Genomic DNA, 16,055 nt, shown 5'->3' with positions numbered 1-16,055 from the left:
ACTAAGCAGGTTTAAATGCTTAGACCTGAACAAAATCACAAAATTCTTCTGGCTCATATCCTTTTGATACCCCTCTAACTTCCTAATAAAGATTTTATCGCTCTGTGAATGAGGGCTGTTATCGTTCTGCATCTAACTGTGGCTGGCACATCAAGAGGCTGGACTCAAAGGACACCTTGTACATATCTCTGAGCTACTTGGAGTCATTGGTCAGCCCTGGCTTGTCATTTCATTCTGGAATTTAGACTTGTGACTAAATCCTTTCTGCTGAAGCAGGCTTTTTACCAGGCTCAACCTCACAACAAGAAGGTTCCTGGTTCAAAGATGTTTGTGGCCTTTCTGGGTGCTTCAATTTTCTCTGGGTACACCAGCTTCCTCGCTTCAATAACAGTAGAAAAACATATATAAAGTACATTACATTACAAATGTCATTATTCAAAGTGTACATGTGTTTATGAATCTGCTTGGCTATGTTACTACATGGTAACACTATCAAGAGTTAGAATTAGAAACATATGGCTTAGTTAGGTAGTAAATGTGCACATATTTATTCAAACTGTGTCGGATTATCAAAGACATCATTAAAACCTTCTGGTTCTGATGCCTCAACACTGCCATTTTGAACAGCCTCATATTTTAGCATTAGCCTAGCCAAACATTTAGCTTCATAGTGGCCTCTGTTGATAAACTGAGCCTCTCCCACCCAAAGCCTGTAATTTTGTACTTTCTTCTTGAAACATCACATTATTTCACAAATGACAGAGCATTTTTTCATTTATAACTTCTGCAGTATCATAAAAGACAGGTCACTGTTGCAGGATTGTGGAGGAACTGTAAAATCTCACCCTGCTTCATAAATCCATATCTTTGTTATCATATAGATTTAGTATGAGTAAGCTAATACTGGCAGTGAGTAATAACAGCATTCTAACAAAGCTTTTTAAGGGCCAACATAATGTAAGGGCGTCTTGTGGGATTAATTTGAAGTTTAAATCTCAGTACGTTGAAATAACGTCCTTTTTGTGTCTATGTGCTTACCCACCTGCCTGAGCAGTGCAGAAGCAGGTGAGGGTTGTAGGTAGCACGAGTCCACGTGAGCTGACCACCGGATCTTTTCTGGGTTTTGACTTTCGCATGATGTTATTTTAATGCCTTGCACTAAATATAGCTCGTTGCAACGAGGGTGAGAAGGGGCCTCGTAAAGACCTGGAATGTCAGGGGGAGGTAGCACGAAGACACAGACAGATAAGAAAAAGGTGAAGAGGGGGGTGCAAGGCATGCAGTTTGCCTCATGCGGATCAAGTCATTGGAGGATACACGAAGAGGTTAAAAAAAGAGAGTTTGGTGCTGTGATTCAGAAAGGCAAAGAGCACCTCATCTAAGTCATTATAGACGCCAAATATCTGTTTGCAAGTGTGCAAGTTAGGAGGGAAGCAGGCAGGTGAGGAGAGACTGAGTGATTGAGAGACTTGCAGCACTGACACATATCTCACATCACATTCTTCCATATTTGCATCACAGTCCAATGCTTTGGTGTAATTTGCACCGTAAAGTTTACTTTCATATCAGAAATACTTTGATTTTCGTTTCATTGTTACAGCTCTTTTTCAGTTGCATCTTATCTCATTATTATGAGAAGATGTCACGGTTGTTATCAGTCATTGCTATACTTGTGAGGTCAGGGCTGATGATGCTACCAGATTTAATATAATGGATTTGAGCTTTACTTTGTTATAATTTTTTTTTTTAATCTGATGACGGCCACCTGGTTCCTGAAGACTTGATTGCCTTTGATGGTGGCGACCGATGTCTTTTTGGTACCAGCCAACAACTGCAGATGTTGCTGTTTGGTTTTTACAGCACTGATGTAAATGTGCAGAAATAAATTCCTCAATGTAAACTGTGACGTCTGCACAACTTAAAATGACCTTGTGTACATTTTTCCTTTTGACAACAGATACAAACCTGACAAAATTAACAAAATCACTAGAATGTAACTTTATCTGAGAAACATCTATGTTAAACTAGGGACGGGTTGTACTTTCCTGTAATACCATTTTATACCACAAGTTGGTACAAGGAGTCAATGTCATTGTTTTTTTTGGCTACAATTAATGTCAAATGTTTTTTAGTTTTTTTTTTTTAAACCCACTGTTAAAATACTGCCCTCTGGTGGTAAAAGTTTACATTTTGTAGAGTGCATAAAACCAATTTCAACCTAAACTCCACTCTAAATGACAAACATTGATGTTTTACATTGTTTTTATGCAAGCATACATCAGCATCGTGTTTTTAGTACATCACATATTAGATTACATCAGCAGGCTGGTGTCTATAAGCTGTAACAATGTTAAGATATAATCATGCATTGTGTTATTTTTGCAAAACTTTATTTTGTCATGGTGACACCGGAGGGCGTTGTATTATAAAATAACAACTGTGTTGTACAGCTCTCTGCAGGCCCTTTCATTTGATATATTACTCAATATATTTCTTGAAAAAAGGTTTCAAGGTCAAACTTGACCTTGGGCACTAAAAAGAAAGGTCAAGGTCAAATTGTTAGTCAACCTAGTTACTCATGTCCCCAAAGGCCTAGTATATCGTTGTGAAGTTTGGAGACAATAAAAACATATTTGTAATCAAGTTTTAACAGATTTTTACATTTGGTGTGACCTTGATCCGATTTTCAACAACATTAAATCAACTCGGATGGTTATTGGTATCTACCGTCATCGAGTGAAAATTGTACCAAAACAAGTACCAAAATGTTCCCTCCAAAATGTATACTTATTCAGAAACATTGTATTCAAACTGTTATAGCCTGTTACTGTAAAGTAACAGGCTATAACCTCCTGAGAGGTTATAGCCTGAGAGGTTATTACCTCCTCCCGAGAACCAGCCTATCTTTTAAATTATTTGAGCTACCCTGCTAAGTCCTGATGTACTAAAGAGAGGACATCCTGGGCTTTCCATTGATATCTTATGTGTTTGGGTGGCCTCTATTACGTCCAAAGAGGAAGGAAATCCCCAAAAAAGTTAAATGGGAAGATTCCTCGGTTCTCAGGAGGATTTATCAAAGTCTTTCTCCAAAAGTTGATTCTGTTCATCTGGACGTAGCGTTTTGTGGGAGAAACGTTTCGTCACTCATCCAAGTGACTTCTTCAGTCTCAGCTGACTGCAGGTTTCCCCAAATCTTATAAACAGTACATTTGCATAATGACTGAAACCAGTCCACTGGCCTGTAGGTGTGAATAGACTGTCCTGGCCTGACGACACTCTTTCAAGGATGAGGATGTACACATCCTGGACAGGGAAGAACGCCATTTCCCTTTTCATGCCATTTACGTGAAAAGGGAAAGACTATCTCTGAATCGAGGAGGGGGCCTAAGGGTACATCTTTCGCCATCTTACATGCTGTGATTGCAGCCATTCCCCAACTCTCTGTGAATGGTACTCATGGCCATTGATCAGTGGGTTTTGGTCAGTAGTTGTTGATCAATGGTCATGAGAATTTGCATAATTATGATTAAGGAACTGACCTCCCAGCCCATTGTTCCTTCAGTGGGCTGGTTTCAGCCATTATGCAAATGTACTGTTTATAAGATTTGGGGAAACCTGCAGTCAGCTGAGACTGAAGAAGTCACTTGGATGAGTGACGAAACATTTCTCCCACAAAACGCTACGTCCAGATGAACAGAATCAACTTTTTGGAGATTTACTTTCCTGGATGATTGAGATGCATCAAGACATTTATCAAAGTCATAACACACGATCGTTAATTATATCACTACATCACTATAGGTCGTTTGTACAAACAATGGCAACAAGTAATGTAGTTTTAAATAGCTCTGTATAGCATTATTATCACTTTGACCTTGAGATCAATCAGTTAACTTATATGACAAATTAGAGGTCAAATGTGACACAGTTTAAATCTTTATAAGGTACTTTCAATATGTTGACATAAGACAGCACACTTGTAAGAATCATGCAAGTTATAAGGCTTGTTGATTTTTGACCAATGTACCATAAAGTTTACCTTGCAGACCTTGGCGGATGTAAGTCAAATTTGAATGGATTGTTAACATGGTCCCACTCTACAGCCCTACAAAGTGTTATCAGAATTCATACAGACCTGCATGCAAACGCTATCAAAAACATAACCTCCTTAGCAGAGGTAATTATGAGCTCTCTATTCAGGAAGTTGTTTTCCTTTTGCCTAAACTCAGCTAAACCCTAACCCTGCTGTTGTTGCATCATAAAACTGAATTCCCTGCTCTAATCAAACAGTGTCATCTCTGGTAAACTGGATTCCTGTACAAGCTTTGGTATTAGAGAAGGTCACAGCACATTAATGTCGTTGCAATATTACGAAAGGAATTAAACGTTAACACTAAAGTCAGCTGTAAGATTCTCTGGGACTGTGGTGGTTTGCTAGAACAGAGGTGACAGGCTGCTGCCTGATATTTAAAAGCCTTGCAGCTGCAGCTGCGATCAATACTGAGACTTCTGGCTGAGGCAGAGCTGTGATGAGTTAGAGCGCTGGCTTCATCCAGATGACCTCATTTTTTAAAGCATTTCCACAGGTGAAGCAAACACGATTGAACAACCCTCTTAACTTGATTATCAGCTCAGGTCAGGTGTTGACTTTAAATTTAATACACTTTGCACTCATTTCCAAACGGGCAAAACTGTGTGGCTTAAAGGACTGTGCCGGCTTTTTGGCAGTTGATTGATTTCTGAGTTTTTCCTGGTTTGATTTGCAGGCTAATAAGAAGTAATGTGCAAGATGCTAAGAGGAGGACTGGATGTATTGTTATCAGACGCGATGTAGATTACTGCCACTTAATCCAGAGTGCTTATTCTGAGAGATCCTGGGTGTTTTTAGGGGGTGGATGGATGTGAACAATAGACAGGAGACACTATTTTTCAAAAGAAAGAAAGAGGGGAGGGAGGGATGAGAGGAGCGGGGTTATGGGAGTTTGTTGAGGAACTAAGCTGATTTGCAGTCTGAGCATATGCTGTCTCTTATTCCATCTCACAGTCTGCCCCCATCAAGTATCCTTCTTTTCGCTTTACTGATAAAAACGGGATCTTCTATCATTTTGGCAAATCCTCAATGCCGTTTTTTCCAGCCTCAAAGCAATGATGTGTGGCATTTCCACATGAATAATATTAATGTGGGTTCCTATGGTTGCGTAACAGTGACTGAAACTTTATCTAGGGTTAGGATTAGGTTATGGGGTTATGGCTGGGCTCAAATTCTACCTCCACTGACAATTTATGAGGCCTTATCTGTGACTTTATTTTACAGTTAAAAAACTTTTACAGGTCATTGGATTAGAGGATAATTCCTTATGACTTTACATATAATGTCAGGTCCAAATTCCGCACAGATCCCTGCAAATCTAATGATACTGTGCTTTACTAATGAACTCGGATCACATCTCTTGTATGCATCTTGTTGTTATATGTTGGTTATGAGATTTGCCAAAGATGGGTCCTGGACAGGCAATAAGTGCACCGTAAAAAAAAAAAATCTTTAAAAAACAGTAATATTCCAGCAGCTGGGGTGCTAAAATAATACAATATAAAATAACAGAAAAAAACTTTCCCATGAAAATACAGTTATTTTCAGTAATGACAATACAGTTTGCTGCCCTAATTTTACATGGGATTTTGCATTTTTCAAGTGCTTTTAAACATTAAATTAGGAACAATTTAATGTGATTAAACAATGAAATTACCTATAAAAAAGGTCAATGAATGCGGCAATATGAAAAATAATACCTAAATGTACAGAAATATACAGTTAGTTTAAATAATGATGGATTGCATTCATATAGCGCTTAAAGCACTTTACAATTCCACTTCATAATTCCCCTCTGACCATCACCAGTAGGGGGTAGGTGAAATGTCTTCTTGCCCAAGGACACAACGACCGAGAGTGTCCGAGCCGGGGCTCAAACCGGCAACCTTCTGATTATAAGGCGAACTGCCAACTCTTGAGCCACAATCGCCCTAAATAACAATAATAATAATTATTATTTGATGTAAAAAAAGTTTATGCGAATGATTTTATATATTTTTCCATAGCATTACATTTGAATTTTACAGTTTTACAGTTTTTTACAGTTTTATCACGATATTTTTTACAGTGTGGGTGGATGTTAAGAGATTAACATGCTGCAGTAAGACAGTGAATATTACTGTGATGGTTCTAGTTCCAAGGAAGGGCTAGAGGTCGATACTGGGGGACCGGCAGGTTAACCTGGTTAGAGCTGGGTTTTGTTTTGCCACCAGCAGAGCAGGAACATTTTCCAAATGTTTTGGTGTTTTGGTGTTACAGGTTTTTTTTTTTTTTAAAAGATCTTTATGTTCCAGACAGATGTGTGTGTGTGTGTGTGTGTGTGTGTGTGTATGTATATATATATATATATATATATATATATATATATATATATATATATATATATATATATATATATATATATATATATATATATATATATATATATAGGGTGCAAGATGCTAGCAGGCAAGGCATACATGGAACGCCATAACCAAGTGGCCGGCATAGTGTACAGGAACATCTGTGCCGAGTATAACCTGGAAGTCCCGAGGTCAAAATGGGAGATGCCCCCAAGGGTGGTGGAGAATGACCGAGCTAAGATCCTGTGGGACTTCCAGATACAGACGGACAAAATGGTGGTGGCTAACCAACCGGACATAGTGGTGGTAGACAAACAGAAGAAGACGGCCGTAGTGATCGATGTAGCGGTTCCGAATGACAGCAATATCAGGAAGAAGGAACACGAGAAGCTCAGAGGGCTCAGAGAAGAGCTCGAGAGGATGTGGAGGGTGAAGGTAACGGTGGTCCCCGTGGTAATCGGAGCACTAGGTGCGGTAACTCCCAAGCTAGGCGAGTGGCTCCAGCAGATCCCGGGAACAACATCGGAGATCTCTGTCCAGAAGAGCGCAGTCCTGGGAACAGCTAAGATACTGCGCAGGACCCTCAAGCTCCCAGGCCTCTGGTAGAGGACCTGAGCTTGAAGGATAAACCGCCCGCAGGGGCGTGCTGGGTGTTATATATATATATATATATTGTTAATCCTCTGAGGTCTAAGTCATGATTAATATTTAATTTTTCCTTTTATTAAATTGTTCTACTAAGTCTTGCCAATCAGAGAACTGTTCTACTTAATTAAGCTCTTAATTTATGTTGCTGCTTGCTGTGCTTAATATTTTGGGGTGTAAAACAGGATTTCCTAAGTTTTTTGGATGAAAAACCTCATCTGTCTCACCTTATCTTTTTAAGTACAACGTGACAGTGGTTGAAGACGGAGCACCGAAAATTAGTTTGAGACTCAGATTTAGATTTAACAATAAAACACATTAAGCTGAAGAATCATTCTGTAAAATATAAAAATAGATTGTTTAATTTTACTGTTATACAAATGTACAATGTCAGCAGCAATGCTCCTGCAGGCTGTGGCATTCAGACTATGATTGATCATTTTCCGGGGACCAAAGTATGCCAAGAAAACATTTCCCACCTCATTACACCAGCAGCAGCAGCAGCAGCAGTGGCAGTGGTGGCCTGGACAGTTGACATAAGGGAGGGTGGGGCCATGGATTCATTCTGTTGATGCTAAATTGTGGCCCTAACATCTGCGGCTTCAGCAGAAAAGGAGATCCGTCAGACCGTGGTGTTTTTTTTCCTTCATTCTTTACTGGTTCAGTCCTGGGGGGCCAGTGTCCACCACCGTCACAAATTTCTCTTCTTGGCTGACAGGAGCTCAAACCAGTGTGACCTTTCATTCAATTCTGAGTAAACTCGAATTCTCAGGGTATCAGCAGTCGCAGAAATACTTACTATGCTGCAGTCGGTCACATGTTTGATGTTCACTAATGCTCCTGACACGTATTTATGTAGGCTGAGGAGTCGGCAGTTTCATTCGATTGTGTTTGTACTTGTAGCATTGGGCACAGGACACACCCAAGCCTGAGTAAAGTAAAGTATTAACTAAAGTAAATTAAAAACACTTTGTAAGGGCTTAGGTTTGCTTCCTCTAGTCGTCCTTTCATCATCACCATCGACAGCAGGTTATCTTGACCGTGTCTACATGCTTACGTGGACTGAGATGCTGCCATGTGATTGGCTGATTAGATGTTTGTTTGAAGAGCTGCTGAAATAGTTTATGTAAAAAAAAAAAAAAGGCCAGTCAACGTATTTTTTCAGTTTTGATTGCCATTTATATCTGTAAAGCAACTCTTAGGGGGCAAAAAATAAAGTTTTCTGATTTTCTTTCATTAGCAGGGACATAATGTTGGATTACATTTTGTGCTTTTTGTTGTTTTTGGCATTTAAAGTGTTTTTTGAATCTACATCATTGTTTTCCTTTGGGGAATCACTCTGAATGCTGACATATGTGTTGCTATTTTGTTGTACCAGACTGTAAAGTTGGGTGTGTAACAGGAGTGACTTGATGTTACAACCAGCCTCAGCTGTCCATAAGAATAATAACATTTTTTGCCACATGTGGATTGGCTTATTTTTTGGCTCAGAGGTTGTAGCTTACATAAATACCCATGATAATAATCCATTTAATTTATATAAAAGTTTATTTTAGTCTATGGGTCTATGGGGTTCACTTAATCATTTGTAGTAAGCCTCAAGTGGCCATTTAAGGAACTGCAGTTTTTGGCACTTTGTTTTTATGGTTATTTATTTATTTTCATCACAGGAAATATGATCTTGACAGTTCTAATATTTGTCCAATATTTCAGTGCACCCCTACTTTTGTTTATGAGAAACCAGCACAGAGTTTCTTTAATGTTAGACAGAAACACTCTAAAAGTGAAGCCAGGTTTTCAGGGAATATGAATATGATCATACACTGTGGATGAAAGAACCATTCTGCATTGCTGGGTTACGCTGTATATTAGCATGAAAGCAGAATCTCAGCACTCGTTAAGCAGATTGAAGAAATCAATCCAGTTCCACAAGGAGAAACAGACTCGAAGCTCCTGATTCATCTCCAAACTCCTTCTCGTGCATGTTCACTGCTGCACGGAGCGAACGGTAACCACTAAGCTGTGTCTGCTGTGTGCGATGCACCAATCTGCTCCCCCCCACTGCTCTCTACTGTGTTTGATATGCTCTGAAATGTTTTTGGTGCATACTGATTCGTCTTCTGCTGTGTGTGTGTCTGTGTGCGGCTGCCACCTCAGATGATGTGTTGGCGAGGGATGCCGGTGAGTGTGTGATATGTCTAGAGGAACTGCAGCAAGGGGACACCATAGCCAGACTGCCGTGCCTCTGCATCTACCACAAAAGGTGAATGACACACACACACACACACACACACACACACACACACATTTGAATCACTGCCCGTTATATAATTTTGCACTTCTTCTAATTAAATCGACTTACAGCATCTCGATAAAGGCATTCCTTAATGATGGACGGGTCCTGTGCCTTTGATTTAAAGGTTATTCATATTATACTATTGAATGATAGCATATCTAAACACTGATATATCACTGTCACATTATCTGGATGGCTTGAGATGATTACCACATACGAATGGAAAAGCCTTATGCAACTGCCTATTGATCCCTAGAAGTCCCAAAAGTCCCGGGTTCACTGAGTTTGTCACCGTAATGTAATCAGAATTATATTTTCAAAATAAAGGTGGCTATATAGTATATTACCCAGGAGAAGTACTCCGTCCATACATTTTCTACCAGCAGTGTAAGCAGAGAGCAACTCCTAAATGAAACTAAAGAACCGTTCTGAGAATCGTGTTTTGTTTCTTTTATTTTCTCTGTTTGTTTGTGTTGTTCCTCCCAGGAGAATATCCTCCATCATGACCTTAATAATTTTTACATTATATTGAGCTCATTTGTCATAAAGTTAAGCTAAACGCCTGCAAGTTTTTGCGTGTGTTTAGTAAATAACTGCAAGGCTGTAACTCATCATTAGCCAGCCATTAGACCCTAAAGCCCAAATTTACATGTCTGAATTGTTTTCTTGCGTCTAAGAGTTAAAAACTTTTATAATGCAGCTCAGCATAACTTCCAGAAAAGAAAAAAAAAAAACATTTGTTATTAATGACATCATTAAGTGAACTGCATTTACCATCTTCTTACACACATTAGCTTGTGCTCACACAGTTTATATAAGCTAGCACTGGGATCAGGTATACATTAGACTCCGGGTCAGTAAGTAAGCTGCTCAAAAAAATGAGTCTCACCTGCTTCTAGACATAAAAGCCCAGACTTTTGATTTTTATAAATAAGGTACTGACAATTCAAACAAGTAAAACAACATCTTAGCTTTTCTTACAGGGAAGCCTGTTTTTTCCATATGATGCATGCTGACTACGCAGTCATGGATTTACAACTGGATGCACTCTGATGATAGTGCCTTTTTCCAACCAATACCTCCAACAGATGTTTGAAGCGTAGCAAATGAAAAACAGAAACTACATATATATATATATATATATATATATATATATATATATATATATATATATATATATATATATATATATATATGCTCAGTGAATACCTCAGGCAGCAGAAACCCAAGAAAGAGGAGGGAGACGAGGAACCATCATGGAAGGACAGGCCCCTGCACGGTATGTACCACCGGCAGATAGAGGAGGTGGCTGATATCCAGAAATCCTACCAGTGGCTGGACAAAGCTGGACTGAAAGACAGCACAGAGGCACTAATCATGGCAGCACAAGAACAAGCTCTGAGCACAAGATCCATAGAGGCTGGGGTCTATCACACCAGGCAAGACCCCAGGTGCAGGCTGTGTAAAGATGCCCCAGAGACAATCCAGCACATAACAGCAGGGTGCAAGATGCTAGCAGGCAAGGCATACATGGAACGCCATAACCAAGTGGCCGGCATAGTGTACAGGAACATCTGTGCCGAGTATAACCTGGAAGTCCCGAGGTCAAAATGGGAGATGCCCCCAAGGGTGGTGGAGAATGACCGAGCTAAGATCCTGTGGGACTTCCAGATACAGACGGACAAAATGGTGGTGGCTAACCAACCGGACATAGTGGTGGTAGACAAACAGAAGAAGACGGCCGTAGTGATCGATGTAGCGGTTCCGAATGACAGCAATATCAGGAAGAAGGAACACGAGAAGCTGGAGAAATACCAAGGGCTCAGAGAAGAGCTCGAGAGGATGTGGAGGGTGAAGGTAACGGTGGTCCCCGTGGTAATCGGAGCACTAGGTGCGGTGACTCCCAAGCTAGGCGAGTGGCTCCAGCAGATCCCAGGAACAACATCGGAGATCTCTGTCCAGAAGAGCGCAGTCCTGGGAACAGCTAAGATACTGCGCAGGACCCTCAAGCTCCCAGGCCTCTGGTAGAGGACCCGAGCTTGAAGGATAAACCGCCCGCAGGGGCGTGCTGGGTGTTTTTTTTTTTTTTTATATAAAAGAGGCATATCCAGGTGTCAAAACTGAAGCTAAAGGAAAAGAGCGGTAAACTAAGTTAACTACGTTTCTTTTATTTATTGGCCAGCAGGGGGCGACTGCTGTGGTTCCAAAAAGACTTCTGGTTGTATAGAAGTAATAAAAAGGAGTTTCATCCAGCGTATGCTCATCGCTCAACAACTAATCACTCAGAAATTGTTAGCCAATGAGAGTGCAGTTTCACAGTTAGCTCCACCCCTGCCTCGTAGTGTCCTGTGTCGAAACACCGAGACGCAGCAGCAAAAACACTCTCCCCAAGGTTTCGCAATAAGAGTAATCATCATTCATACTGTGGATGATGGGCGCTGTTTGCTTTGTGATTGTGATCAAAATGTCACATGGGGCACATTTACTCACAGAATTTTCACTTTTAGCCTCTGAATTTATATATCTGGGGCACAGCTCCACAGGGCCACATTGATTCTGAAGTATCGTTTTGAAAACAAAAGTCAGTCATTTTAAGACAGCAATGCAATATATCAGTTTATTTTATTTTCCTTACTTTTCTCTCAAATCAAGTTTTTCCAGCAAATTATGTTTTTCAGTTCCAGCTTATATGTGACGTGTGTTAAAAACAGTGAATATTACCAATATGGTGTAAGTACGGTGTTTTGTTGAAAAATTCATACCTGTGTTACTGTTATAGCTGTTACCCTTCAAGTGTTGGATTCATATGCTCCTAAATGTTACATAAATCATCTTTTTCCTTCACTGTAGTAATTTTTAAAAAGGTACCATGCTTATATAAAATCCTGGTAAAATGCTTGGAGCTGCTTTGCAAAACAGCTGCTTTTTTTGGTTATTAAAAAACATTTTGATGGTTGCACCTCATGTATTTCTACTTGTAATGTAGCATTTTATACTTTACGGTGCTTAAATTGCTGCTTAAAACAAAAGATGTCCTTCCACCCACACACAGACTTATGGGGTGTTTTATTGCAAACTTTTCCATAAACACAGCGAGAATGTAAAATGTTACAAGTTGAGAAAGAATGCACATTAGTGCCGCTCTTGTGTTCCCCCCTGGGTCTCGTTTACAGTATAAGTTGCATGTTGTGTATGTATTGCTAATGTGGGAGGATATGGAGGCCTTCCAACATGCCTACGTGTTACTTTAGCAACAACCCTCTGTAGTATTGAATCCATCTTAGACTGCAGTATAATTCAATTGTGTTCTTATGAGCTCTCAACGCTTAATCAAATTTCTATTTTTATCAGCTGCATAGATCAAGTAATCGCACTAAGTTCACTCTGTGTTTGTAGCTGCATTCAGGACGCAGCGTCATGCCTTCTGTTTGTTTCTGCAGCTGTATAGACTCATGGTTTGAGATCAATCGGTCCTGCCCTGAACACCCCTCTGACTGACTGACCACCGGGCCCACTCTGAATACTGTTCAAGGTAAGAAACACACTCAGAAGGCCAAATATTACAGACGAAATGTGTGTACAGTGTGCAAAAGAGCCAGTGTTGTCTTTTTACTGCTGCTTAAATGGTGGATTTGATCAGGACAGACTGAAAATGAGGCATACATACCAAAGAGTAAAATCTCTTTCTGTTTCTTGACCTTCTTGTCTGTTACAGGACATCTCGTGGTCCTGCCGGGGATATCTGGACACAGGCGTAACCAAATCTGGTGAAACAATCAAAGTGATCAACACTTACGTATCCTGACAGAATCCATCATCCTACCAAAATAATTACTCCTTGAGAACTGAACCAAAAGAAAAAAAAAAGCGTAACTGTCGAACCATCGTTCACTCCCTCCATCTTACATCTGCTGATGATACTGCTGAGAACCCACCACCCTTCCTTTCATCCTTCGCACCTCTTCAAGCTAACAGAGTCCCTTAAAGGGCTTAGTTGGCCTCAGCTCCCCTTCTGACTCAACCGCGGCCAGCTGCTTCCCTGACACGCTCAGGTCCTCGCAGGCCTTACATCACATCTTTGGATTCAGGCTTGTCAGTTACTTGTGTCCAGCCCTCCCATGGCCTTAACTCGGAAGAGGAGTGGAAGCAGAGCGGAGGAAGGAAGAAGGAAGGGAACCAGTGATATGGAAGGAGGAGGAGAAGGAGAAAACCGGCAAATGGATGATTGTTGAGCTGCAGGAGCTCGCTATGAGAAAAAGACTTGTACATTAGTGGGTGGGCCTCTTATCTCAATAGGACGTCAACTTGGTGATGTCCTATCATAACAGACTGGCTCCCAGTGTGCTCTTTTCTCATAGTTCCTGCCTCAGTTCTGCACTCTTCCTCACCAATATGACTCAAATAATTAATTTAAAGTCTCCGCAGTGCTATTTAGATGTGGTTCACGCATACCTGGGCAGGCAGAAAGAGTCAAAAGTGTCAAACTGGGACGTCAGCTTGTCTTGTATGTATGGGTTGGTAAGAGGGACTGGGGGCTTGGTGGAAAGGAGCAGTCCTGACTGGGAGGCCAGAAGGAGCCAGCGATGTAGTTTATGCTCCTACTGTGTGATATGTGTGTTTGGGATGCTCCACTGTCAGGCTTCACCTGGTATGTGTATGTACACTATGTGGGTGTGTGTGTATGCGTGGACTGGTGACAATGTAGCTTTTGCTGAAGCCTTGTGTGTGTGTGTGTGTGTGTGTGTGTGTGTGTGTGTGTGTGTGTGTGTGTGTGTGTGTGTGTGTGTGTGTGTGTGTGTGAGTGAGTGAGTGAGGCAGCATGAAAGGTTATCGTAGAGGGCTGACTGAGACAGTGCCGTGTGTGTTTTGAAATGTTTACAGTGTAGCTGTCCATGTTCCCCGTGTGTGCGACTGGCAGTCCTCCCTTTACTTTGCTGATGTTTACAGCTACAGAGAAGCGACATGACATATTGTAAATTTCACTTGTAACCTCTCTCGGCTCTTTCTTTTAAGATCTGCCAGATTTTTCATGTGATCATGATTAGTCATTTTCTTGTGAGAGCCTCGAGTAAGAGCCAGTGTGAATGAGTGTCTCTGTGCATATGACTGTTTGCATGGAAGGATTTCTGAACAGGCCCACTGGGCACAGCACCAAGGCCCAAGGAGTCAGATAACCCCGGTCCAGAGTCTGTCTTTTCTTGCTAATAAATAATAAGAGGACTTGAAAATACTCAAAAAGACCCAAACAATTTGAAAATGGAACAAATAAATAAAAAGAAACTGAAAATATTCTAAAACCAGCTCCAAAGAAATTTGAAAAGATCCAAATCAGAGACCCACAGCTACCTAAAACAGCTACAGACAGACTCGACTGACTCAAAACAGCAACAAAGAGACTTAAAATGATTTAAAACTGCTGCAAAGACACTTAAACTAACTTCAGTGGCTACCAAATGACTGAAAACAACTACAAAGAGACACTAATGATTCAAAAATGACGTAGAAAGATTCAAAAATAACTCAAAACAACAGCCACGACTACCAAAGGGACTCAAAATGACCTGAAACAGCCACAGACAGATTAATGACACAAGAAAAAACAACTACAGACGCATAATAATTTATAATACTCAAAATGACTCAAATGAATCAAAACAGTTAGAATTTTTTTTAAATGGGCTCAAAATGTCTACTGAGAGATTAGAATGACTTCCAAACAGCCAAAAATTGACTCTAAATAATTTAAAACTGCAACATGGACATTCATAATCAATTAAATCAAAGAAATTCATAATTCCACAAAAACAAATGAAAATCAGAATTTCTAAAACAATTTAAAATGATGTAAAAAAACCCCCAAGAATTTTAAAGAAATAAAAAAAGGACCAGGTAGAGAAATAAATGGACACAATGGAGGAACAAACGCAGAAGCACCCTGAAGACGAGCAGAGGTGGACAACAGCGACGACCGTGTCAGTTAAAGTCTTTTGTCGTTTCTTTGTGTCTTCCTTGGTGGAGGCCTTTTACAAGCCTGTGCCCGCGGGCCTGTTGGCTCACGATCCATCCATGACTGTTCGTGCATGTGTGCTTGCAACTGAAAAGGCGCCTCTTGGTCTTTGCGACTGTCGGTTCCCCACATTGTATTTCTGCTAGAGCAGGTCTGGCTGTCTGCGACGGGAGACGTGAGCCACTCAGACCCTTAAAAGGACTCTGTAGTCCCACTGTGGAGCCGCTGAACGGGGCTTATTTATTCATTTGTTCATATTTAACAATATTTGTTTAATATTCCAGTCATGTGGGGTGTTACTCACTCTTCAGAATGCCAAGAGCTGATGTGTGAAGACTACTACGAATCAACATACAAACTGCATTTACAAAGCTACTGTAAACAAATGGTGGAATAAATTGTGCTAGATGACAGACCATTTTCAGCTTTCATTCTGTGACCCAGATTCAACTTCTCCAGCAGGAGAAGTGGGTTTCATGGTCAACCTGCATGTGTTTTACTGGGACATGGTGTTGTTGCTGATCCCTTCAGGATAACACTCTTACATCGCTCAGAAATGTTCAGCACACAACCCCCCCCCCCGCCCTTCCAGGAGTTATTTTAGGACTGAATGCGAGGTATCTGCTTTCAACCTATTTCACTCTGTCATTTAACATTTAACAACATTTCCCAGAA

The 16,055-nt window shown here is 40.6% G+C and overlaps 1 protein-coding gene across 1 annotated transcript in view; it reads left to right on the top strand.

The window, feature by feature from the left end:
• The window catches only part of znrf1 (zinc and ring finger 1), a 66,346-nt gene extending 50,553 nt beyond the window's left edge, over window positions 1-15,793 (top strand). Inside the window, exons 3-5 of the mRNA XM_004566150.6 lie at window positions 9,235-9,340; window positions 12,814-12,905; window positions 13,089-15,793. Of these exons, the coding sequence (XP_004566207.3) occupies window positions 9,235-9,340; window positions 12,814-12,871 (164 nt within the window). The 3' untranslated portion in view covers window positions 12,872-12,905; window positions 13,089-15,793. The remainder of the gene's footprint in view (window positions 1-9,234; window positions 9,341-12,813; window positions 12,906-13,088) is intronic.
• Window positions 15,794-16,055: the final 262 nt, after the last annotated feature.

Source organism: Maylandia zebra, linkage group LG7 (assembly GCF_041146795.1).
Source record: "Maylandia zebra isolate NMK-2024a linkage group LG7, Mzebra_GT3a, whole genome shotgun sequence".
Classification (NCBI taxonomy): Eukaryota; Metazoa; Chordata; class Actinopteri; order Cichliformes; family Cichlidae; genus Maylandia; species Maylandia zebra.
Note: the sequence above shows the minus strand (reverse complement) of the source record. Positions and strands in the feature narration are given on the sequence as shown.